This window comes from Festucalex cinctus, chromosome 17 (assembly GCF_051991245.1).
Source record: "Festucalex cinctus isolate MCC-2025b chromosome 17, RoL_Fcin_1.0, whole genome shotgun sequence".
In the NCBI taxonomy this organism is placed as follows: Eukaryota; Metazoa; Chordata; class Actinopteri; order Syngnathiformes; family Syngnathidae; genus Festucalex; species Festucalex cinctus.
This window is the reverse complement of record NC_135427.1, coordinates 11,808,506-11,834,333: the sequence shown is the minus strand read 5'-3', so window position 1 is coordinate 11,834,333 and position 25,828 is coordinate 11,808,506. Positions and strand designations below refer to the sequence as shown.

Sequence of the window (25,828 nt, the reverse complement as noted above, 5' to 3'; positions counted from 1 at the left end):
TCTTCACAAAATAATGTTATTGCTTTGCTTTCCATTTTAAATAGCATTGGACCAGCTTTTATGCTATCAAAAAAAAGAAGACGCTAATAAAAACGAACGGACGGCATGGTTGACGTCACTGCTCTCTTGATACACAAAAGCATTAGCAAAAAAAGAAAGAAAGAAAAAAAAAGTTCCTATTTGTGTATTTTTTTAATCAGTCATTGAATTGATGCGAAAATACACCTCTTCGATGAGAATTACAGCAAAAAAATAGAAAACAAAAATTTTCTCCTGTTTTAATAACATTTCACAATACTGCTTCTAACATTACGAGTGACTCAAACATTAACACAAATTTAAAAAAAAAAAAGAAAAAAGTGTGGCCTACAAAAGCTGTGTCATGTAAATTACTTTATACATATCATCAAAAAAGGAGTACAAATCATATTTGGCAAATTATTGCCAGGAAAGTTGTTTTCAGAATTCCATTGTGACTCCCAATAAGAGGACTGTGTGAAAGCACAGGTACAGGTAATGTATATACAAACAATGCTTTTGTCAATGAGGGCGAAATGGGGGCAAGAGTGCAGTGAAAGGGAGCGAGGCGGGTGACACAGTAGGACGTTTCTAGCAAGTCATCCATCCGAAAAGCAACACGGAGTGTCTGCATCATGCATAGAATCTTGCGTAACCGAGTGGACGAAGAGCTGAGTGGATTGCTGACGTACGTGACCACAAGAGGGCGCCAAATTATTAATCGCAGAGGACCTTTTGAAACGCGCTATTTTTTTTATTTTAATTAGCTATATACGGTGTTTTCTTACTTCATTTTGTCCATATATTCTTTTACACGTTTGTATTTTTTGTCTTTTCACTTTTCCATTTAATTTTTCATTTTAAATACACCTCTTCGATGAGAATTAACAGCAAAAAATAGAAAATCAAAATTTTCTACCGTTTTAATTACATTTCACATGACACTGCTTCTAACATTATGAGTGACACAAACATGAACACAAATTCTATTTAAAAAAATAAAACACTGGGTGTGGCCTACAAAATCTCTATCATATAAATTACTTTATACAGTATCATAAAAAAAAGGAGTACAAATCATATTTGACAAACTGTTGTCAGTAAAGTTACATGTTTTCAGAATTCCATTGTGACTCCCAATAAGAGGACTTCTGTGAAAGCAGGTACAGGTACTGTATATACAAACAATACTTTTGTCAATGAGGGCGAAAAGGGGCAAGAGTGCAGTGAAAGGGAGCGAGGCGGGTGACACAGTGGGACGTTTCTAGCGAGTCATCCATCCGAAAAGCAACACTGTGAGTGTCTGCATCATGCATAGAGTCTTGCGTAACCGATGGCCACAGAGTAGACGGAGAAGAGCTGAGTGGATTCTTCATTCCGTGCTCTTTAAGTGACGAGTGGTGACATCGGATGCGCAGAGCGTAACGTGTTTTTGTTTAAGCTAAATTTTAGCTGAGTCACGCTCACAATCTAGCGATAGTGAATGAATGACGTCTGCTAAAGCTAGTCACTATTTACTGTGTCCATTCTCGTAAACCGACCATTTTCTATACCACCCATCCTGCTGGGGGTCATGGGTGACCTGGAGTTGACATTGGTCAATCACAGGGCACATAGACAATACAATCATTACAGTATGGACAAATTAAAGTTAGACTAATAAACATTATCTTAAATCAAACTAGACTAAGTGCAATTTCTGGAGAAATTGCGTGGGAATGCTGAAAGCAAATTGAGAGATAAATTATGAAATTCTAACCTCCTGGTTACTGGACAATGCGCTTTACCAACTGTGCCACCGAGCAGCATCAGACACCTGGTAATGATGATAACTTATATACTGTATATGGAAGTGGGCGTGGAAAGTGATCCTTAGAAAAAGTTCAATGACTGTCCCATTGAAAATGAATGGGGAAAAGTTGATATTAAATTGTGCTAATACTGTAAGTAATGTGGTTTCAGGTGATATATACCCCGTGAGGCGTCAATTTTTGAAGCTAGTTGAAATTTGAGCAATGTAAATTGGAAGGATTATATGGCAGTAGTTAGGCGGCAAAAAAGTGTGGAGAATAAAAATCACAAAAAGTGTGGAGAATAAAAATCACAATAACAACTAGCATACATGTTTTTGGAATTTGAGAGGAACCCTGAGCTAACGCACAGAAAGGCCCAACAACCTCTTGATTGTAAAACCCTCATACAAAAACAAGTGAACCACCGTTGAGGAGGTCAAAAAGACAAAGAGCTGAGGTCATGTGAGGTACGACAAAGACTCTAGTATGGTACTCAACAATGTCTCCTAGTTTTCTCATCTGTTTCACAATTCCTCTGGACCATAGCCCAAGTCTCCCGATGTTTTGTTCTTAACACTTGCAAGATCGACTATCCTCAACTTCCTATCCTCTCGAGTTGTCAGATAAACAATGACGGTGAAGAACTGTCCTGCGAATTTAATTGCTAAGATCGATCATGAGATGCTCGTATATCTGAGACTTCCCCTTAAAGCTGGACGCAATCAGGAAGTCTCGCCCGTCGACTGTTACCAGAGAAAAGCCTCGCGGCGCCTGGATGCTCAGCTCCTGGGACGGGACAAACTGGCTCCGCTTGGCGTCCCACTGGTAGACCTGCGTCAGAGAATAATCGCTACCCAGGATGGCGTACTGCCAGTTGCCAATGGAGACGGGCTGGAAAATCATGGATCCGCGGGAGGGAAAGGTCTGGATCTCCTTGAACATGGTGCCGTCCCAACGCATCACCTTGGAGTCCCCGATAAATCTCGTCAAGCATATGAACAGCTCACCTTTGGAAAAGGACAAATGTTCAAAAGTTTGGGTAACTGCCAGGCCGGTATTTTTTTTTTTCAATCTAAAAAAAACGAATTGTTATGCCCCTCCTGCACAACAAGTGGCGCTATTTACCACAAAATCTTGTAATCCACCTCACTTCGAGTCTGGAGAAGAATCTCCCGAATCCAATCAAGATTACAGTCTATGTTTTTGGCAATGTCATGATGTTACTTTCCCCGTGAGATGTGAGTTACTGTTTAAAATAATTTTCATGTTGAGATAGATTGTTTTGGATGGACATCAGTAAGTCAACGTTGTTTTGTACAAGCTAAAAATAAATGCATGAGCTGAATGAATATTTTCTCCACAACAGGTGACTTTGACACTAATATTTTTTGTTTAGTGACGCTCTGAATTAGGTTTAATGTGACAAAGGCTTTGATCATTCGCATCATCCTTGAAAACGTTCTATTTCATCAGATTTTGTCATGTTTCATTGTAATTCCTTCCACCAGCAGCCCATTGAAAAGAGATACAATGCTGCCATCTGCTGGCCATAGTTAGTGGGTGTTTTTGATTCCACCACCCATTGACCAGGCAGCGCTGCACTTAGATGTTGCACAGCCATATTGATTTAAAAAACAACAAACAAACAAACAAACAAAAAACATTGCTGATGTCAATTAACGTTTATGGCGACATACATCGTGATTTTACAAATCGTTATTAAACGTTTTTGGCGGGCAAAGAGTGAATAAAAGTCAAGCGGAAGTACTTACTTTTGACCCGGAAGTGTTGGACGGATAAGACATCCTCCATCTCTGGTAAGTCAGTCCTGCGGTCAAACTTCTTCTGGCCCCGGTTCCACTGATAAACCACCGGCCTCTGGGAGCTGCTGGACAAGATCAGGTGGGGTTTGTTGGAGATCTCCAAGTATTCCACGTCTGTATCTCGGTACCACGGATGGAGGGACTGGTGAGAGTAGAATCCGTTGCCGTTCCACTTGTATATGGTTGTGGAGCCGGCCTACGAGAAGTCAGTGTTTGAAAGTTTATCCATGAAATGATGGAACGTGAGAGAACGAAATACGACAAAAAGACACGCAACCTTTGAGCTGTCCGCAATGACAAAGAACGACTCCCCGTCGATCACGATGGTCTCGATGTCGTTGGGTTTGCGAATTTTCAGGATGTCGATGTCCTGGATCTTAATGAATTTGTTGGCGGAAATGTCTCGTTTGTAAATATGCGAACCGCCAAACAGCTGAGCCACGATGACAAAGAGATGGTTGCGGATCACCATGGGCTTGCAGACCACAGTGGAAGTGCCTGGAAATTGTCGCAGAGCCGTTACCCACCTCACCGCTTTTGCAGCTTGTGGCTGCTCACGCCGCGGACTTACTTTCAATGGTGTCAAAGCTTCTGAACGTCATCTCAACATGATCCCATTCCAGGAAGCTGCATGTCCCGGCAAACGGTTGCGCAAACACAACATACTGATCTTGACCAAAGGTGAAGGCCTCCACGGAAATGGACTCAAACTGCAGCGACTGATAGGCGGCAAATTCTGCAAAGGACAACGTCATAACTACTTATTTACTGCCAGTCTATTGAGGACCAAAACTGCCAAAATTCAAAATAAGTAAATGACTAAATAAATAGATAAATAAATGACTAAATAAATAAATAAATAAATGACAAAAAAGCGAAAATAAATACTGATTTATTTCCATTTATATTTATTTTTTTGGATATAATTTTCGAATTATATTTTTTTATATTCATTTTTATTTTCACTTCTAGTCATTTATTTATTTATTTATTTATTTAGTAATTTATTTATTTTGAATTTTGGCAGTTTTGGTCCTGCATACCAGCCCATAAAAACGGATCTTTGACGTCTTTAGTCGTCAATGGCAGTTAATGATTTTTTTTTTTTAACATCCATCATAATGTAAGTACACGTAACGCCTCTTTTGATACCGGACGTGATGCAGTCGAAGGAGTGCGGCAGCAGGTCATTGATCTTCTTGCCCTGGTGGATGGGCGGCCCACTGCAGTAGATCTGGTCCAGTGTGGCGTTGGTGTGGTGCATCCACTCGACCAGCCACTTGAGTTTGCAATCGCATGACAGGTTGTTGCCTCTCAGATCCCTTCACGTAGTACAGTTGAGTCAATAAAACTCCCCAGCCGGAAAATGCAGTCTCCCAATCTCTTATTCTTATAATGACATGTCAGACCGTGTGACTCTTGTGCCTTGAAGAGCCGTCATAAATGACAAAACATGGAATACTCACACTTTAGTCAAAGCGTCCATCCCCTTGAACACATCCTTAGGCAGCGTCTCGAGGTTGTTGTAAGCCAGACTCCTTCAGGAGAAAGCAGAAACGTGTACAATTGTGACTGAAGAGGCATTTGGGCTGAGCCCCAAAGCGGAACGAGAGGCGAATTAAAACAAAAAGTCAGCTTAATTCACCAACGCTGCATTATTTATTTGGGACTTGGTGTTCCGAGTGGAGAATTTTTGCATGGCTGCACTCTCTAAACACATGATGACAGAAGGAAGGGGAGGCAAGCTTTCGACAGCTTTTAATAATGCATTCATCCTATGTAATCAGATGACTTGTGTTAATTTTTGCTGCACTTTATCTTTGCCGTTACCGAACTTGCCCCTGATATAATTACCCAAAAAGCCATGCTGGATTTCTTCAGTGTTTTTAGGGAGTCGGCCCGTCTTAAACCATTACTGAAGCTGGTTGCCTGGCAACCTTTGCGCAGTCTTCTAGGAAGTCACTGCTGGGGCTCACACTGCTCAGTTTTAACATCACATCCTGTTTAGACCTTGCACATCATAAAAGTGTCAAATTGCACTTGCAAAGGAAATATCAAGAAGACTAAAAAATAATGACGTAATCAGAGATATTTAACTAGCCAAAGGCTGCTGCATGCACTGCACTCTGTAAATCCTCTTGGAATGACTTGTGAGGAACTTCAGAAAAAGATTATAGGTCACCTGGATGAAAGTTACAGCATGGTTATTTTTAGTTTCAACCCGCAGGTCACACGCATGCTGCGGTGTTTTTGCACGAGCAAGCACGCAGTTGAGGAAACTGATATGCAGTAGTGTCAAAATGCATATTGGCTGTCATGTATAGTATGAAATTGCTTCTTTTCTGATTTGGCTTAAGTGTTAACTTTCCATCTGAATCAAATAAACACTTTTTGCACAAGAAAGATTGAGAGAGAAGTCACTTTTCTAATGTATTTGACTGTTTTTGTAAATAAACATGTTTAAATTACAATATGGTGGTGCAACGGTTAATCTTGAGCGATTAGCAAATAATTATTTGGTGCATTACTCACAGATGAATCAACGATTTGAGGCCTCGGAATGCAAAGGGGGAGATTGACGCAATCTTGTTATTTTCAATAAATCTGTAAAAAAAAAAAAAAAAAAAAAAAAAAGTTAATACATGATTATTTTACAATACAAAAACATGACTACTGTCACATTAAAAAAATAAAAATAAATGCCTACAGATATTCGAGATGCGGCAGACCGACGAAAGCGTCATCATCAATGAGGTCAAAGGAATTGGCCGTGAACAATCTGTGAAGACAAAACAAACAGAAAAGGGATTGGAGCCATGAACAACTCATTTGGTCGAGTGAGAGAAAAAACAGTGACATTATCATTCGGCTTGCGTATTAGTGGAAGAAAGCAATCAAGAGCTCGCACGTGTTTCTCATTATTTATGAATGATCTCAAATTTCACACATGTTTCTATGGCGCACGATTCTAAGTAAACAAGCATGCATGCACATTAGCATCCAGCTTTGATTGACATTCTCAGAGGGGTATTCATTTCGCAGTATGTGCAATCGTGTAAAAACTGAACTTCAACAGATTGAGATGGATTTCTAATATTTAAAAAAAAAAAAAAACTCATTTAGATGTATAATCTACGTGATGTTGATAAAAAACTATTTTCCAAAATAGTTAATATCTAACTGACCACGATCATCTTTTAGTTGGCAGAAAGTAGCTCAAGGTCAGCGTTAACAGCAGAAAGTGTCTATTAAGTGTAAGGGCATTTATTATTTATACATATTTTTATATAGTTCTATGAAACAAGATCAGAACATAGATAAGTATTGGGCTAAGGTGCATCTTTATTATTACTAAGTACAAATGCACAGAGTGAATCTCAACTTTATCTATAGAGCACTCTACAACTGCATTGATAAATAGGCTCAACCGCAGAAAGCTTTCTCATGGGGTATGATGTTTATTTGTACAAATGCATTCAATATTGTTATGCAATAGTTGAATTGATGGAGGTTTTCCTAAATATATTCATTTTAAATATGTTCAAAGCCAGAGTATTGGGTCTCTCTATTAGGGGTAAGGTGTTCATTATTTGTACAAATGTAGGTTTTTAAGTACCGAAGAGTATCAGGCATCAGTTAGTATTTGTACAGATACATTCTTGATTGATGGATACACTCAACTGGAAAGTATCAACCAACAAATGGAGAAAGCCATTTATTTTTTCCTTTTGTTCAAAATAATATTAAATACTGCATTAAAACAGAGCAAGGTCGATATACTCAATTGCACACAATATTAGCAATCAATTTGGGGTAAGGCATGTAATGTATTCTTTGGTACAAATGTGTTTTTATAGTAGTACGTGCATACCATGGATGGATGGATGATGCTGTAGATAGACAGATAGAATCAGGTGTCTATTTGGGGTAAGGTGCTTAGTTTTATGAACATGCATTTCCATAACATCAAATCATATTTGGGCTAAGGCATTGGTTATTAGCATGCATTTTCAAGTATCAAATCATATGAAAAGGATGGATAGAAAGGATACATTAACCCAACTGCGAAAAAGGCAGTATGGTGTTTATTATTGATATAGTTAATAAGAACAGAAATCGACTCACAGTAGTTGCAGGGCAGGTGTATGCACGAAGCTTCCTTCTGTGATTTCATTGAATCCAGACTTGACAAAAGACCTGAAAACCACCACAATATTTGGAAAAAAAACATTTCAGAAGCACATGATGCAAACAAACAAAAAAAGCAGCCATGTACTTACAGCGAGAGCACGTCTGAGGGGAAAGTGTGAGGCACGGATCGGACGTTCTCACACAGGGCATTATCTTTGGTGCAAGTACATCCGGCGGGGCATCGGGGCTGCTTCGCTCTCCGTCCGCTCACTAGAAGCGAGCAGGCAGCGACCACCCAAAGCACGAGCGTCCAGCCTCTCACTCTTCTGCGCGGGGATGCCATTCTCCCTCGTCCCGATTGAGACTGGCAACCATGCAACTTCTCGCTACAATCTGCCAAATTGTTTTCGCCCCGTCTTTGCAATGAGCCTTGTTTTTGTGCAAAGCTTTCGATCCGAGGCAGCCGTCCAGCGCGCAGGACTCCAAATGGGCACAAAAAAACAGGACCCAGATTGATGTCACCCTGCTAAATAGCATCCCCCCCTTTCTCTCTCCCTTGCTTTCTCTCCTGCCTCCCTCCTCAAAATGTTGTCTGCTACTTATTAGTCTGCTGCATACAAAGAAGTTGGACGCCATGAGAGGAGAGCAAAGACAAGGATAAAAAGGGGGGGAGAGAAAGGGGGACTCCAAACAAATGCGCGTGTTTTTCTCTCTTATCAGCCGCACCAGCTTTTATGGTCATTATTTATGCGCGCTTCTAAGCTGTACACGCTATTTAGGAGGCTACTATTCATTCATGAGGCTAAGCAAATGCACCTGCCTCATTGAAATGATGACCCCCTTTTTTTCTCTTTGCTATGGTAATAAGAAACATTAAATATTAATTTAGAGCACGAGACATTTTAATAGGCAAACCCCCCAAATTAATGCATTGTTGTACAGAGGCACAACATGACACCAAATTTTTCTTTTTAAGGAAAGATATAAGATATTTCATTATTGATAAAATCTTTCATCAGTATCAATCACTGCCTGTTGTGTCCCACATTGGCCCCTTTGTTCTGTGTGGGTGGGGAAAAATGGCACAAAACACAAGACTTCTTTCTTCACCACCTTTAAAAACGGATGACTTGAAACTTTCCACACATAATAGCTTCTTTATATTCCAACCCAGAATTTAAACGACTGCATAGATCGCTTTTGTGCACTGAATCCTCAAATTAAACTTCCCCGTTCATTTCCTAAACACGATCGCTATTCGACATAAAAGGAGCAAAAGTTAATGAAATGTACATGGAATAATGTATTTAACACAAAACAAAATAAATAAAAATAGCATTGGTGGTCGTTACACGAGTAATTTTTAAATTTTCGGCCACAAAGCTGTGATTTTCAAATCCGTCCTCCTCATCAGGGACAACCACGACGTCATCCGAGTGCGCGCTCACTCGTGACGTTGTTATTCAGCGACGCCCATTTGTAAACAGTCTCGAGCAGCGTTTTCAATGCGAATACGTAAACTATGGATAATCTCGTCAAAGTATGTATTTTTACATTTTTCATTTCGGGATGTTTAGTGCAGTAATGTCGTTAGTTTGATTGAGAATCGACTTCGTATTTACGGGAAGCGATGGTCGCTACGGTAATCAAATCGTACATTCATTAGTAAATCAATGAGTTTATATGTACCCGTATAAATAGTTATGCTTTAATGCCATTTCTTTTCAAGTCACCATTGCGTGTAGCTTTTAAAAATGATTAGAATTGTTATCATTACGCTTGGACAGGCTGATCATGTTGCTAACCCCCCTCCACTCGACTGCAGTATGTCGTAAAGCAAATTACCATGTGCATTACCTGTACAGCATAATGAAAGTTGATAGACCAACACTTGTGTGTCGAAAGGTGCACGGTGGGGGTGCCAACTACGACTCAGATTTCAGTGACGACGAGAGACAAGGTGACACCTCAGAAAGCAGACTGAAAAGGTAAAATATGTAAGGCTATAACATTGATGTAATGTGGATGAAATTTTAATTTTCTTTTAAATGGAAGGAAACATGAAGAGGAAATTTTACAGAAGCCATTCCAGAAAGATCGACACTCTCAGGTGGCCCACCGCACTTTTCATGCCAATGAAGTGGACAGGTATGCAGCAATCGATCCCATCTGAATATAATGTACATACGTTAGATGTTTTATGGTATTTATAGCTACTTTTTTTTTTTTTTTTTGCAGAGAGGAAGCCAGGAATAGAAGAGCTCACTTAATATCTCTTACTGCTGTATCCTCTGTGTTTTAATTAACCCATCATTTCCTCCCAAATGAATTTTGATTAGTGTCCTTAAGCAGCTGTCTACAGTTTGAGCGCCATAAGAAGTTTGTCGGCGACTATATACTTTACTATGGAGGACATATGGCTGACTTCAAACGCTCTGCGTACGTATTTTGTGTTATGCTAAGATAGGTTAGCTCTTCATCATCCTCATCCTCACATTTTCTTCCCTTCAGAGCAAATGACAAAACAGACTCGGATGTTCTACGTGAGAATCATCGCTTCCTCTGGAGGGACGAAGATGAAGAGGACATGACGTGGTAACACCTCGCAGTCAACCTCTCGTAGATTTCTCCGCTTCTGCATTTTGTCTGGACATGTGTTGTTTTTAACTTCCCTCTGGTATTTTTGTGTCCAAGGGAGAAAGAACTGGCGAAGAAGTATTACGATAAGCTGTTTAAGGAGTACTGCATAGCTGATCTCAGTCGATATAAGGAAAACAAGGTGGGATTCGTGGATAAAAGTATGAGTTGATGTCATTTCACTGCAGGAGACTCAAGACAAATTTCTTTATTTTCATTTCAACTATTAGGTAGCAATAATTATCAACTAAATAATTATCTACTAAAAAAATAAATAAATAAATAAATAAATAAATAAATGTTAAGCCATTATAACATTAAGTACAGTTTGGACATTTAATTCAGACAATCTCTGCTATTTTTTCTTAGATACATTTGTATTATTTAAGATCAATATACAAATAAATTTGTACAAATAAAGGATGGCTCACCATGACATTGCTGCAATTACGTAAATAATAAAATGTCAAGGCAACATGAATTGAGAGTTTGAATGGGGAAAATGTGGCAAACTCACAATAAACTACACTAAGTGCAATTTCAGGAGAAATTGCGTGGGAATGCTGAAAGCTGAATGCTAAGATTTTATTTTGAATGATGTGGAATGCTTATGAAGTAAATTGAGAGATAAATTATGTAATTATGACCTCCTGATTACTGGACAATGCACTTTACCAACTGTGCCACCGAGCCGTATCAGACACCTGGTAATGATGATGAGTTATATGTATGGAAGTGGCCGTGAAAAGTGACACTTAGAAAAAGTTCACTGTATGTCCCATTGAAAATGAATGGGGAAATGTTGATATTAAAGGTTAAATTGTGCAAATACTGTAAGTGATGTGGAATCAGACGATATATACCCCGGGAGGCGTGAATGTTTTAAGCTAGTTGAAATTTGAACAGTGTAAATTGGATGTATTATGTGGGAGTTGTTACGCGGCAAAAAAGTGTGGAGAATAAAAATCGCAATAACATGCATTCCCACAATTATACTTGGTAAAGTTTCGCACAAAAGCCTTCCAATGCACAGAATTACAAGTAATTCTTGATTCATAATCAATGACACGAGATACAAATGGAAATAGAAAGGGAAAGTGAAAGATTGATCATATTCCCTTCTCACCGCTCATACTTTCCATCGCATATAACACAGTCATCTGATTAAATGTTGTATTTTGTCAACCGGGGCTGGGTGACAAGACTCGCACTTGAACATTAATACTTTTGAGATGATGTTCCGGGCGCCTGCATCCCTTTCACGTATCGGCTCGTATCCCCGGTGAGGACGACGGGGCTCGGCGGAGCGTGAGCCGAGGAAAGAAGGCCATTAAATTTTGGGGTCGGATCCATTTAACATGACAAAAACGAAATGCCGTTTTATTTTCACACTAGCCTTGGCAGAAGTCAGCACTCGACAAAATGCCCTTCCAGTTATCTTCGCTCTAATGTCGATGGAGTCGCCGCTACATTGGAAGCCGTGCTTTGAAAAGCAAGCCAGGAAGTGGCTCATTGGGATTCTTTTCACTTCTCTTTTGATAGTTTGGATTCCGCTGGAGGACGGAGAGCGAGGTTGTCTCTGGCAAAGGTAGGCAAACTGCACTTTTGGAGTTTTCAAGTTGAAATGGTGCACGTCTGGTATAATAATGACATTTTTACAAAGTTTGTTTGTGTGTATTTTCTTTTAATTTTCTACAAAATAAAAAAATATAGTCAGGATAAGTGCCAGAGTGACAATGAAGTTTCCAAGTGTAGCCACTAGATGGCGACAGAGACGAGCCCTTGAACAGCAGTCAGCATCTCCTTGCACAATTCCCCTCTTGAGCTGGAGATGTGTCACTGTACTTTGGCTTCCATCTTGACAAAATGGCACCGCAAAGCCTTTCACATCTCTGCCCTTTTTTTTTTTTGTAAAGCTTTTCATATCATAGCCCTTTCCCTCTTCCGCCCTTAACCTTTAACAGTGTGGGTCTAACCAGTTCATCTGCTGCCTTCAGCGTTTGGTTTTCCACAAAACAGAGCCTGCCGGCTCAGATGATCGTTTGAGAAAATTGGGCAACACCTCCTCCTCTCGCTTCCTCGCATATTTACCTGCGACTTGCACGTTCTCATTTGCATACTGTTGACATCAACACAGCCTCGGCAAACACATACGCGCGCGCAGTGTGTCTGAAGATGGCTGACTAAACCAATATATTGTTCCAGATTAAGTCTGTGTAATCCCGGGCGGTCACATTTCAACCACCCGCGCAAAACTCGACAGTGCACAGGATTAGACCCAACCTGAGCGGTCATGTTGTCCCCGCGCCCATTCCGCCAGGAGCACTTTCATAAGCGCTGACACCCTGCAGCTAAATCAATACTAATCAAATTAGGAGCGCCGCGCAGTGAAAGGTGGAGGAGGTTGCCTTGAGCTCAGCTAATACGCAGTATCATGATTCATTGATTAGTCACCACTGTAAAGAAAAAGTTGCAACTCGCTCGTACTTTTCCGATGACGGCTCAGTTGGCGAGGCTTAGCGAGAGCGCTGACCTTTTTTCGTCGGGGTCGTCGCTTGATTATGAGATGAAGAGGAGTCGCAGCATCGTGCAGGACGTCATCCTCACCTTGCTTATGTTTTCTTCTTCTTCTCTCTTTTTTAAATAATAAAGCATACATCTAATATAGTAATATGACTAAAGTTACTATTCAAAAATACAAGCCTTCTTTATGACAAAACAAGTTGGCATTGTTGACGTCTCGTGTACATACCGACTATTTCCAGTTTTCAATCTGGAAATACATCCCTATGTTGCTTTTGTGACCGCTAAAGATAAAAATATTAAAAGTTGGCTGTGCGCTGTAGACAGTGTTATCTAGCTTTAAAAATAAAATTAAAAACAAAACGACATTTTGAGTCACTGCACAGTACATTCAAGATTGCGAAGTCTCGACAGTTTGTGTAAAGCGGAGCTGCGATTAATGCAGGAGGTCTTTGAATTTTGTAGTTCTATTCATAAACAATGCACATGAACGTTACATTACAGTATTAACAGTTAAATAAAGTATTGTATAATGTTAAAAAAAAATAAAAAAATCACTTCCAATAAAGTAATTGCAAAACCAGTTGTCATTTTATGTCAAGCAGGGATGTCCACATCAGCTGAAAGCAACTAATAAACTCCTCCAGCAGTCGTGCAATGTGCAGGAATGCAGAAAAACAAAGTGTACTCTTATGAAAGTGATTTTTTTTTCCTTTTTTTGCATCCTGTCAGTAGGAAGTCAAAGGTAGCTGAGGCGATTTTATTTTAATGTTTGGAAGAGAAATGGGGGAAGGAAAAAAAAAAAGGAAAAAAAAAAGGAATTGGATGTATCTATCTTGGAGCACACCCTCCCGTTATTTAAATAGAAATTGTTAATTTTAGGAAATGTTTTAGCCAATTCATCCCGAGGAAAGTGTTTAAAAAAAATAAAAAATAAATTCTCGATCCTGAATGTTTTGCTAGATGAGCTTCTAGCCTTTTCCTTTCACCGGGAAAATGAAATGCACTGTGTGCCAAGGATACAACTTGAATAATTTAAATGAAAACACGCCGGCGTGTTCCCATAATTGACATTGGAGGGCAAAAAAAAACCCATCAAGTCAAGAGATGTTAGACACGGGGCGATTACGCAGGATGTGTTTTGACAGAAAAGGACTTTTTGTTGCTCGGATTTCTCGTTGGCGTGGAACAGCTGGAAGTGCTTGTTGTTGTTGCGCTCGTTGTCTGAAAATATCAGTGAACGGCGGCGTGATGCAAGTCGCCCATTTCCAGCGCTGCTTCAAATGCTTTACCTCGTGGATCATGTACAGTAGATAGGATAAATCTACACACCCCTGTTGGAATTCCAGTTTTTCATGTAATGTGAAGAATGTGGTCTATAACTTGCACATGTTGGCCATAATTCCGTCACATTTTATTGGCCAAAGAACGACTTTCGATTCCTATCAGCTGGCATTAATACAAATGCTTCTTCTTGCCATTTGAAGATCAGCCCCACCGCTGTGGTCTGAGCACCTGGTTAGTGTCTTCTTAGCCAAATCCTAAATCCACGCCTCAGGCCCGCGGACAATCTCCACATTCACCGCAGCGCTACGCTTGACCTTGACTTCTAATCCTGACGATCCGCTCGTTAAGGGGCAAAAAAAAAAAAAAGTGCAAGGACCAAACCCGTATGCTCATTTTAAAAATGGGCCTTGAGTGTTTCGGCACAGAAAAATTAAACTGTTCTTTAATCTAACCACAGACCGGTTCTATAATATGCGCTAAAAAGGAAATCCTGCTGGGTTCGATTATGCCAGAATAAATCAGCTTCGGAGAGGAAGAAGAACTGTTCTTCGAGCATTCTCAATAATGGCAGCAATTGTTATACAACACGATCTAATTTGTCGCCTCCGTTTTGAAAAGTGACTATCACATCTTTTAATACAGTCGACACTCTAAAGTGGGGTGCTCAGAAAAGTGGTAGAAAATATTGAATTCAATCTACACTTTCTGTCTCAAAATTAAAAAAAAAAAAAAAAAAGTTTGTAACGACTTACTGGTACGTTACATAATCTTCCCAAATTCTCTTCCAAAGGTTTTAGAGCCACAAGTGATGCAATAAATAAAACAATTAGCTAACTAAATAAGTAGCTGACCATTTCATTTTGAAAACAAAACAGGCATACGCAAATGTATCTAACCTGTTTTCACTCCTCCTTGTCTAAAAACATCCAAACATCCTTGAATCTTGACGTCGCCATGTGAGGGAAGAAGTGAAATTTTACAATTTTTCTCAGCTACTTCAAGCGTTCGTGGGTGTTAATGGATTTGATGGCATGCTAGTCATGATTTAAATCGTTAAAATGGACTTTTTGCTGGTGATCGACCGATATGTTTTTTTTCAAGGCCCATACCAATACAGATTAATAGTAGTCAAGGACGCCGATGACCGATATTTCAAGCCGATATTTATTTGCAGTCAAATAGAAAAAAATATATATTTTTCTTTTAAACTATTGACAGATTTGTTTAAAAAATTATAACATTTGAAGAGCTTCAGAGGATCATTAGCACGTGTTAAGCTAAATTTAAAAAATACAAAATAAAAATCAAGTAAATAGATCTCTAAATATATCTACTGTACATAATTTATGGATTTATTTAAAAAATAAAAATAAAAACTGTAGGTAGTTCCTATTTTTTATAACATTGAAATTTAAATAGATCCATGAATGAAAAGTTCCTTGCATCTCACTGAGTGACAAATGCATGCGAATGTAGTTAATTTGGGGCTTTTGTTAGGGTTAGTAAAACGTTTCAAAAGATCTTTGCAGGAAAATATCGTCTGAATATGTGTTTATGACAAGTAAAAACTGTCAACATCTTACAATGCCTGATGAAAACCACAAATTCGCTACGTTTGCAAGTATTCACTGCTCAGTGAGAGACCAGCTTTAATCGGATACAGATACAAAAAATGTCCAATGCCGATATTTGGCATTTTGACAAATATCGGCATTGGACATTTTTTGATTTTTTGGCCGGGCCGATAATCGGTCTATCCCTACTTTTTGCTAACGACGATATTCTTAACAAAAAAAATTAGCTTAAAATCAGAAGTAATGGAAAATGGCCAGTAAATTTTTAACCCAAGCACAAATCTAACAAGAAACACTTTTTTTTTTTTTTTTTTAACTTTAGTTTGAGATGTCACCATTAATGGCAAAGAGGAACTAATCCACTGGAGTTACATATGTAATCCTGAGGTCGAAACTGGATCAGTACCTTTGATTTATAACGCCACCAAAGATTCATCCGCCCTGACGGTAATCCTCCTCCTGTATTTGTTGATTGCAGTTGCGTCAAACGCCCTTTGGTCCGCTCCGTCAGCCGTTCTCTGCGGAGTAAATAAATGTTACAACACACAGCCCGAATGTTGCATCTCCGCTCAGCAGCCTGCCCGGACTTCTTGTCAAAGCAAAAATAAACAAACACACACAAAAAAAAAGGCAGCTTCTGCTACACGCTCTGTCGAGGCTTTTAACCTCTCGTTTGGAAGTTTCTGCGAAGATCACCAGGGGGGTGGTTGACGACCAAAAGACTGGGCTGTTAATGACTTGACCTGTTTGTTTAAAACGGCTTGTAAGATGTACATTGTAGTGATGCGCTTGTTTTTTTTTGCCAGATTGTCTCCTTATGAGGTTGCCTGGCAACCAGTAAAAAGAAGACCCCTGGAAACATCGAGAGGCGCCGACCAAACGAGATGTAAAATGCTCATTAGCAAGCGAGGGAGGTTTCTGGCAGCCGCGTTTTATTAGATCCGTTGTCGTCAGACCAAAGGCTACACCGGCGACACAAAAGCCAATCGCCGTTACTCTGTTTTAATACGCCAGCTGTCGCCAGGCCTGCGTAATGAACGGGATGCTTGGAGAGATGATTGAAGCCGTAATTTTGCTCTTTGCATCACAATTGGGTGGCAAAATTAGCCGCCGGCCTATGAATTGAGCTGCAGTTTACCGTAAAATGTCATTGCCGATGCTTTGCAGACATCAGCAAAATGAAGCCTTTTAGTACTTGTGGTTTCATAGTACTGGAGACGTTTATGTTGCTAGAACATTATGTTAGCATTTTTTTTAATTAATCTGTAAAGTGGATTTTTAGTACAAGCGTGCGCATAACATCACATTAATTATTGTATTTATTTACAGTTTGCAGTTTGACATAAATCACTAAAAGGTGAAGTAGGAGTTCCACAGGGCTCACTTCTTTGCCCCCATGTATTTTCAGGTGAGATACACAGTAGCGTTGAAAGTACACTACAGTTATAATGGTCGCGTACTGTAACTAGAATGTCACTCAGAGCACAGAACTCTGCAAAGGCTGAATTATTGACGAGAGGAAGCATAAGTATGTGGAGTAGGTTTCATTAACAAATATATAACACAAAGTAGTAAGCAAGTCGCCACAGAGCTTTTCTACGCTCTAAAATGGATTAATCTCTTCGGCCTTTTCTCCACGATCTGCATGCACTCATGGCCTGCAACGAGGCACTCTAAAAGTGAGTTCAGTTTTGAGCCCAATAAAATCAGGAAACTGGAAGGGTGGAAAAACAGTTTAACATTATATATGTTTAACATCTGGGTACTGCATAGTTCTCAGTTCATGTATTCAGCAATTATCTTCAAACATGTATACTTAATGTATATAGAACCACAACTCTAAAGTCTGAATTCACTTTACACGGCCTTTAAAGGAAACTGAAGGCTGACGTTGGAAAAGAATATAAAGAAAAATCTAAATGAAATTACTATGAATAACAGTGTTAATTCACTGTCTGCATTTTCAGTGGAATCTTTTTCTTTTGGTGTCTGTATGTTTTTTCTACAATGTCAACGTTTATATTCAATGCCAACACATAATGGCAGCATGCTGGCTCCACGCAGCTTGGGAATAAAAGAAAACTAAATCAATTGAAATAACTTTTAAACCCATTTTTGAAGGTGCCTTTACATTTGAATTCAGGCTACAAGTGGACCACAATGTCGAGTTTTTGAATAACATGACACTGACAAACCCCGCGCCTTCAAACTTTGCTAAGTGCTCCTTCATCTGACTCTTTGACATCTTTCTAAAGTCCTCCAGACATGTGATAACAAGCTTCTCCCTCCTTCGTTAACGACCTCCGCGCTGTCAATCACGAAACGCGAAAGAGCATCCACGGCCGGCGCTCGGGGGGGTCACGACCTCACCACGTCACCCGGGCGATTGTTAATCACGCGGCCATCTGCCTCTCTGCGCGGCCGCCTTGATCTGCAGCCGCCGAGCGGCAGGAATTAGGAGCCATTGACGTAAGAGGGACAGGAGTTTCCTCACTTAACGGGTTTACTCAGCCATGTCGGTGCCAACACTTTTACCCCCTGAAGCACGGGTAAAGCACGGTCACTCCCACTGCGAGGAGTCATGACAACATGATCCTTGAGGCCTGGTACTGATGACTGAAAATGATGTCGTGTGGTCAAATATTCATTGAGATCAGTGGTATAATACACATGACTAATGAGGGTGTCCATCTCTCCAAAAAAAGATGATTTTACATATATATAAATCAACTTGTCGGTTATTTAGATATAGCATTTCCTTCAACAATATCTATTCAAAAAAAAAAAAAAAAAAATCTGAATTTCTAGTTTTATCATTGGGTTGTATAACTATAAGACATGCAATTTAGTGGCATCGCAATAAAGCTTCAGTGCCTGTGGCACTTTTTTTTTCCATTGCTGACATCACAGCTCTTAAATCCAATCCGGCATGTGAGGAGAAAGTCTGTCCTGTGGCTCGAAGCCATCATCAGTGTCCGTCGCAGGCGGCTGAGCGAAAGCACCGCCCTCCTGCTGTCCCGGGGTCAGGAGCATCGTTAGCCCTTGTGCCAACTTGGGACCTGTGTGACGCACTCGCACCCGCTGTTGCAATCTGGAGGAACCCCGAGCTGATCAGTGCCGCCTTAAGCCGGTCTAAGGATAACGGGAGGGCCGGTGGCTGGAGGGAGGGAGGCCTGAGGGCATGATGATGATGAGGCGAGCAGAAGAAAGGGCAATGAGAGCGCGTTCAGTGGGGAGGGAGGGGGTCGTGGATGGAGATGGATGGAGGCAGTCATGGAGAGCTGCAGGCAATGGACATTGCTAGAAAAACTCTGAGCTCCATTTCACAGCTAACCTTTATGAGGGGGATGGATGCGCAAAATTGAGAATGTATCAGGACAGTTGTTAGCTTTGTGTAAGAGGCTTCTTTTTAATAGTAAAATGAGGATTAGGAATTGACTTTTTGAATGAACTACTAAAATTCTCCACAAATTATTATTTTTTATTTTTATATATATATATATATATATTTATTTATTTTTTTGTTTTTTTTGTTGCATTTAAAAAAAATATTTATATATTTTTCTAGATTCTTTGTTATTCTTTAATTATCCATAATTTTTTTTTACTATTTTTATTTTTATTTTTATTATTTCTATTTTATTTGTATTTTTTATTTACATTCTTAAATTATTTATTTTAATTATTATTTAAATTAAATTATTTATATTCTAATCTTTATTCTTTATTTAATTCTACATAGATTATTTTTTATTATTTTTATTTATTTATTTTTAAATTGTTATTTATCCTATTGTTTGCATTTTTTTATTTGAATTCTTAAATTATTATTTTTAATAATAATTATTTAAATTTTGTCTCTATTCTAATCTTTATTCAATTCTCCATATATTTTTGACTATTTTTAATTTATTATTTCTTTAATTATTTTTATTTATTTTATTATTTGTATTTTTTATTTGCATTCTTATTTTTTTAAATTATTATTATTATTATTATTATTATTATGTCTCTATTCTAATCTTTATTCAATTCTCCATATATTTTTGACTATTTTTAATTTATTATTTCTTTAATTATTTTTATTTATTTTATTATTTGTATTTTTTATTTGCATTCTTATTTTTTTAAATTATTATTATTATTATTATTATTATTATGTCTCTATTCTAATCTTCATTATTCTTTATTTATTTAATTCTCCATAAATTAAAGGTGATACTAACTTGTGATGGTGGCTGCGTTTGAAAGAACATTCCAGTAAACGTCCTGGTAAACAAATTGATGATCAAACCAGAGAGAAGTAGGTGAAGAACTGAGCCCTGTGGAACTCCGACTTAATTGAAAACCATTTAAAATCATAGGATAACGATGTGATATGCTACACACTTGTACAAACATGTACAGTATTTAGCTTGTCGTACCTGTTTATTATTTAACCTTGCCAGTCTTGATTGAGTGATTGTCAAAGTGTTTGGGAAGCCTCCTGAGAGGAGTTCAGGGGAGGCGCAACAGCTTGACGAAAATAAAGAAAATTCTCTTGACTTCAAATTTCACTAGTAATTTCAACAGTTATTTTAAATTGACTTTAAATGTTATCCTGTAAGTTATGTTTTTTATTGATTCATTCCTTAAAAAGATAAATAGGAGTCCCACAGGGCCTAATCCTTTGCCCACTTCAGTTCAAGTCTATTTTGTGCTTAAAAAAAACAAAAAAAAAACGGACTATTTCACTGATGTGTTTTTATCTTCTAGGTCAGTTCCAGTGTGGGAACAAACGCTGCGAGAAGCAGGAAGGCCTGAAAAGCTGGGAGGTGAATTTTGCCTACGTGGAACAGGGCGAGAAGAGGAATGCATTGGTCAAACTGAGTAAGTTCAATAGATCTATTAATAGCAAAAACAAACTGTGTGTAAATGTGTGTATATATGAGGGTGTGGGTTGCAGTCTCCTGTTGTTTCTTTTTTTTCCCCCTCCTAAGCGCCAGCTCATAATAATCCTCCTTCAGGTATCATACCGCAGAAAATCCTGTTAGAATAATTACAGTAATTGGAGGACCCAACAGTCCCAGACACTTACAGTCACGGACCAAATGATAAGCTTTCAGACAGACAGTCTTATTAACAAGCTCATTTGACAACATTGGCCAAAACCAAATGATTTTGTCAAAGATACTAATTAACTTACTCCTCTTGTAATATTAGACTTTATTCTCAGAATATTACTTTATTTTAGCCATCATCTATATCAAACATTTCTCATAAAGCACAAAAATGTCAACATAATTCTAGTAAGTTTGACTAGTAGACAAAGCAGGCAGATTTTTTTTTAAAGCAAACTTTCAATTTTATTCTTGTAATATTACAGCTTTTAATTATATTATGGCTTCACTGTCATAGTTTTAGTCATTTTTGTTTCGTAGTATTGGTGACACTTATGCTGCTCGAAAGTTATGCAAACTTTCTATGATATAAAAAGGTGGATTTTTAGTACAAGTGTGCCCATAACATCAATTTGAAATAAAAAGGCATGTTATTAAAAGTTTTACTAAACGGTGTTCATTGTTAAGCCCCTATAAACTAAAAAGGTCAAATAGGAGTTCCGCAGGGCTCATTTCTTTGCCCACTTCTATTTGTCTTCCAGGACTTTGTCCAGAATGTTCTTTCAAACTCAACTATCACCACAAGTAAGCATCACTCTTAAGACTTCCTTCAATATTCTACAAGTGACATTTTCATTCACATACTTGGACCACATTTTCCTCATTCTAGGCGTAAGGAGGTGAAAGCCAAGAAGACGTTCCGTAAGGTACCCGAAGAGAACCAGGAGCCATCCCAAAAGAAGAAGAAAAAGACCAAAAAGAGATCATCACACTCCAAGAAGCACAAACACCAGAGACACAGGGGTAAAAAAAATAAATCTCCACATTTTGCACTTTTTATTTTGTCTCCTACTCCAAAAGTGACTCCCTGCTGATTGAGACAAACTCCTGTCTTCCTCACAGATCGATCCGCCTCCTCCAGCAGCTCGGAGGAGTCGCAGGGCAAAGGTAAACACGCTCCCGAGCACATCCACGCAGACATTTGTCATCCTCGAAGACAGACAGTGTATGATACAACTCCACTCGTGGGCCTCCAGGCGCAACTCCTCCAAAATGTTTGGAGTGAAAACAGCCTGCAAACAACCCCTTCTGGAAAACACCAGCCATTAGCCCGCGGGCATGACTGCTTTTTCTCAGCTGTCTCAATCCCCTCTTCCTATCTTTGTATACTCCTGTTTCCAAGAGTATTTTTCTTTTTTTTTTTTGTGGCTTCCCCTTAATCAGATTCCTCCTCTCAATTATTTGAAGATGTGTCATGTATAAAAGTCACAAATTTCAGTCGACTAACCAAGGGAGAAACATTTGTCGCCCCAAATATACAACAAATTGTGCAAATAACCCACTAATATTTCCTCAAATTGTGGATTCCACTGTAATATATGCCCAGCCTCAATCCAGCCAGGATGCGCTGTTCATTAAAATTTTCAAATCGACCAATAAAGGTTAAGTGGCGTTTCTGGTCAACTCTTACGCAAGCAATTTTACAAATTGATTTTTTTTTTTTTTCTTGGGCCATATTTCTTAACTGTTTGACCGCCAAAAACGTTTAATGACGTATGTTAAAATTGTAATGAAAGCTGCCATAAACATTAATTGACGTCGTCGACTTTTTTTTTTTTTTTTAATATAACGTTTTCAATTATGGCATGAATGTTCCAAGCCTTTGTCACATTAAATCTAATTCACAGTGCATCACTACATAAAATATTAGTGTCAAAGTCACTGTTGTGCAGAAAATGTATCTTTTCACAAAAAGCTTGTTTTCTCCTTATGTTTTCCATTTTCACTTGATGTCACTCAAATTACCTATTTACAAATGGTGATTACTAAAGAACGGAATAAGTAGAAATACTTTTTTTTTTTCGAATGAAAGAATGGAATCCAATATTCCATATGGTATCTTCTTTTTCTTTTTGCCTTGAAAGATGAGCTAAAATGCTCAAAAATCGTCTGGCACTGTCAGGGTTGTTTTTTTGCCTAACGTTTGGCAGTTTTTGTTTTTTAGTTTTTCCTTGCCCTTTTGTGGTTTGATCAGGGGATGTCGTTGCTATCAACTGTGGGCATGTGAAGCCCTTTGAGACTTTTGTGTGATTAAGGGCTATATAAATAAACTTGACTTGAAAAAGTTAAAGTTGGCCTCCACTCAAATAGATGCTCTACCTTAAATAATTGCGAGGTGCGTTGCTCTTTAAAGTTTTTAGTTGACAAATAAAAGGGAGAAATTTCTAGTCCTCACACGTTTGTACTTTTTTTTTTTTTTGGCCATATTTCTTCATTAAGAAATGCCCTATGTTAATTAATGGCAAGATATTTTGCTCATGGAATCTAAAGTTTTCTGCAAAACAATCAAAAGACAGAAATATGAATCGTACAAATACAGACTATTATTTCCTGTAATAGTTAACTCCAGTCTAATTGAAGCCCTGGCTCAATTAATTGCAGGATGCGTTGCGCATTAAAGTTTTCAATCCATCAATAAAAGGGAAAAATCACATTTCTGGTCAACCCTTGCACAAACACTTTTACACAGTCTAATTTTCTTTGGACTACATTTCTTTTAAAATAAATAAATAAATGGCCACCATTCGACTATGGATTTTTCAAATAGGGGTCTCTACCCTCATAAATGCTGTCTCCATTAATAGACGGGTGTGTCCCATCTAATAAGAGTAACAATTTTCAGTCGACCAATCAAGCCTTCCACAAGCATTTTGACAAATGATGCCTGACTTCCAATTAACAACACCTCCATTTGCAGACTCCGAAGCCGAGGACGAGCCCGAGTGTCAGTCAGAGTCGGACCACTGGCGAGGACCCGCCCCGGCAGTGGAGGAAAAGTCAAGGTATTGCCATCCACATTAAAACGAACCCTGCTAAGCCACTATTAATGCAACAATCACGCAAAGTGGAGCATACATATCTTGTACGGGACCAACCTCAATGGCGGAAAAGTCTTAATACCTTCTTGACTTTCTATTGACTCACTGCTCCTTCTGTCTGGAGGTGACTGATTTTTTAAATTGTTTTGATTAGTTTTTTTTCTTGTATTAACTCTATTTAAGTAGAGCACTTAGTGTGTCCTCTCTGTGAAAATTGCCCTTTAAGGAAAATTAACTTGCATATATTTTGATGTATTGTGTTTCCCCCAGGGAGGAAGAGTTTGATGACTACTTTGAAGACTTGTTCCTCTAAACGCCGATGCTCAGATTCAAGTATTGTGTTTTTGAGTGCTGCAGAAATAAACATATTTCAACATCATCCGTTTTCAGTCTCGTCACTGCTATTGTTATACAGTGTTCCCTCGTTTTCCGCTGGGGTTAGGTTCCAAAAAATACCCGCAATAAATGAAATCAACGAAGTAGTTCGCTTTATGTTTTACAACTCTTAGAAATGTTTTAAGGCTCAAAAATCCCCGACCGCACAATTTATACACTTTTCTCATTGAGGCATTTACATGTTCTCCCATTTCTCTCTTGTTCAAACATTGATAATGTTCAAAACTTCATAAATTTTTATAAAATGGGTATATTACTGTAGAAAAATATGCAAAATTGCACTTTAAAAAAAAATCCGCGATACAGCGAGACCGCGAAAAGTGAACCGCGTTATAGCGAGGGAAGACTGTACATTAAAGCGACTGTGAAATGTGCAAACTGGTGGAGTGTGCGCAATTATTAAATGTTATTTTATGTTTTTTTTTTTATGGTATTCGGGTTGTCCCCTAAAAAAATGACCTTAAACAATTGAATAGGAGTTCCACAGGGGTCAATTCTTTGCTACCTTTTCTTGTTTTTGTTTTTTCCTCCAGGACGTTAATTTTGCAACTGTGCTGGTGGACTATTCAAGTCTAAAATTAATTAATTGGCATTACAAGTATACTTGTCCATTACATTTTATCAATGGGAAAGAAATAGCCTACATGCACAAGCCAGACAGGTCGGATATCATCCCAATGAAGCGGCAGAGTGCTTTTTTCCCCCTCCAACTTATGTACCGGCAGAGAACGTTCCAGATCTGCCATATCCAGATATCTTTCAAGCCGTGGATATTTTGCCATGACCGCAACTCTCATACTAGTGTTATTTTGCCAGGAACGCCTCTGATTAGTCAATCGCCGGAGTCACGAGCTGGTACACGTTTACTTACTGGCACAAAGTTTGTACTTGTAGTTCCCGCGCGATTCACGGCAAAATGACGCTACACAGCAAAATAGCCACTTCGATAACGAATACAAACAAGCTACATCAATACAACTGATTAAGCAATTAAGTAATTGACTCACCTGATATGAAGTGACTGTTTCAGAGGCGATAACCAAGAGTCCCAGTCCCACTTCTAAATCTTGTCTCTTTTTTTTTTCTTTTTTTTTATGGCTGCTATCCATTAGCTACAGTGCTTACACCTTGGTTCGTCTTTTGTTAGCTTCTAGAATTGTGGCACCCTGGTGCACAATGGCTGTCTAACATTTGTGAAACTGTGGCGTTCACGTTTAACCAAACTAGCTTCGCGTTTCATATCCTACCAAATTGACGTTTTGTTTTTGTTTTTTACGTTTGGCGCAGTGCTTTGTGGGATGCGTGACGTCATCGTCTGGCGCTCATTGTAAAAAATGCTTTAAAATGCCTGGCAGAATTAGCATGTTAGCTAATTCTAAAGGTTTCCCCCCCTCATCTTTATTTTTCAAATATTCCGACTTGAAAAACATTTTCGCGTAAATGTTTTTTTTGTTTTGTTTGTTTGTTTGTTTTTTTGCTTGATAGCCTACCTCTTAAAACTTTATTAAATTACAATTTATTTCCATTGACATTTTGATTACTATCCATCAATGTTTGATATCAAATCCTGTTTAGGGCTTATTTGGAGCCTATGGACAATTCTGAGCTCCCTCTTAAGTCAAGATGGCGGTCTTGACTCTCCGCTCAATGACTTAATTTGGAAAATTG

The 25,828-nt window shown here is 38.6% G+C and overlaps 2 protein-coding genes across 2 annotated transcripts; one reads left to right on the top strand and one right to left on the bottom strand.

The window, feature by feature from the left end:
- Positions 1-173: 173 nt before the first annotated feature.
- lgi1b (leucine-rich, glioma inactivated 1b) lies at positions 174-25,409 on the bottom strand. Its single transcript, XM_077501800.1, has 12 exons — positions 25,168-25,409; positions 16,193-16,304; positions 7,915-13,036; positions 7,760-7,831; positions 6,342-6,413; positions 6,167-6,238; positions 5,101-5,172; positions 4,787-4,956; positions 4,206-4,370; positions 3,912-4,132; positions 3,584-3,830; positions 174-2,818 (listed from the first exon to the last, which is right to left on the bottom strand). Exons 3-12 carry the CDS (start codon positions 8,106-8,108, stop codon positions 2,469-2,471), a joined length of 1,635 nt encoding a protein of 544 aa, XP_077357926.1. The 5' UTR covers positions 8,109-13,036; positions 16,193-16,304; positions 25,168-25,409; the 3' UTR covers positions 174-2,468.
- fra10ac1 (FRA10A associated CGG repeat 1) lies at positions 9,197-24,143 on the top strand. The gene is made up of 14 exons (XM_077501804.1): positions 9,197-9,305; positions 9,671-9,753; positions 9,821-9,913; positions 10,004-10,049; positions 10,128-10,204; positions 10,277-10,360; positions 10,460-10,544; positions 11,945-11,990; positions 20,542-20,655; positions 21,428-21,470; positions 21,556-21,689; positions 21,789-21,833; positions 23,644-23,728; positions 24,035-24,143. The coding sequence occupies exons 1-14, from the start codon at positions 9,288-9,290 to the stop codon at positions 24,075-24,077; spliced, it is 996 nt and encodes a 331-aa protein (XP_077357930.1). The 5' UTR covers positions 9,197-9,287; the 3' UTR covers positions 24,078-24,143.
- Positions 25,410-25,828: the final 419 nt, after the last annotated feature.

Coding starts and splice junctions, on each gene's coding strand:
- lgi1b (XM_077501800.1), bottom strand. CDS start 8,108: ATGGCATCCCCGCGCAGAAGAGTGAGAGGCTGGACGCTCGTGCTTTGG. Junction 6,414..7,759: donor ACACCTGCCCTGCAACTACT/GTGAGTCGATTT, acceptor TTGTCTTCACAG/ATTGTTCACGGCCAATTCCT. Junction 2,819..3,583: donor CCAACACTTCCGGGTCAAAA/GTAAGTACTTCC, acceptor CCTTTTCCAAAG/GTGAGCTGTTCATATGCTTG.
- fra10ac1 (XM_077501804.1), top strand. Junction 10,050..10,127: donor ACTTAATATCTCTTACTGCT/GTATCCTCTGTG, acceptor AGCTGTCTACAG/TTTGAGCGCCATAAGAAGTT. Junction 21,834..23,643: donor GGAGGAGTCGCAGGGCAAAG/GTAAACACGCTC, acceptor CTCCATTTGCAG/ACTCCGAAGCCGAGGACGAG.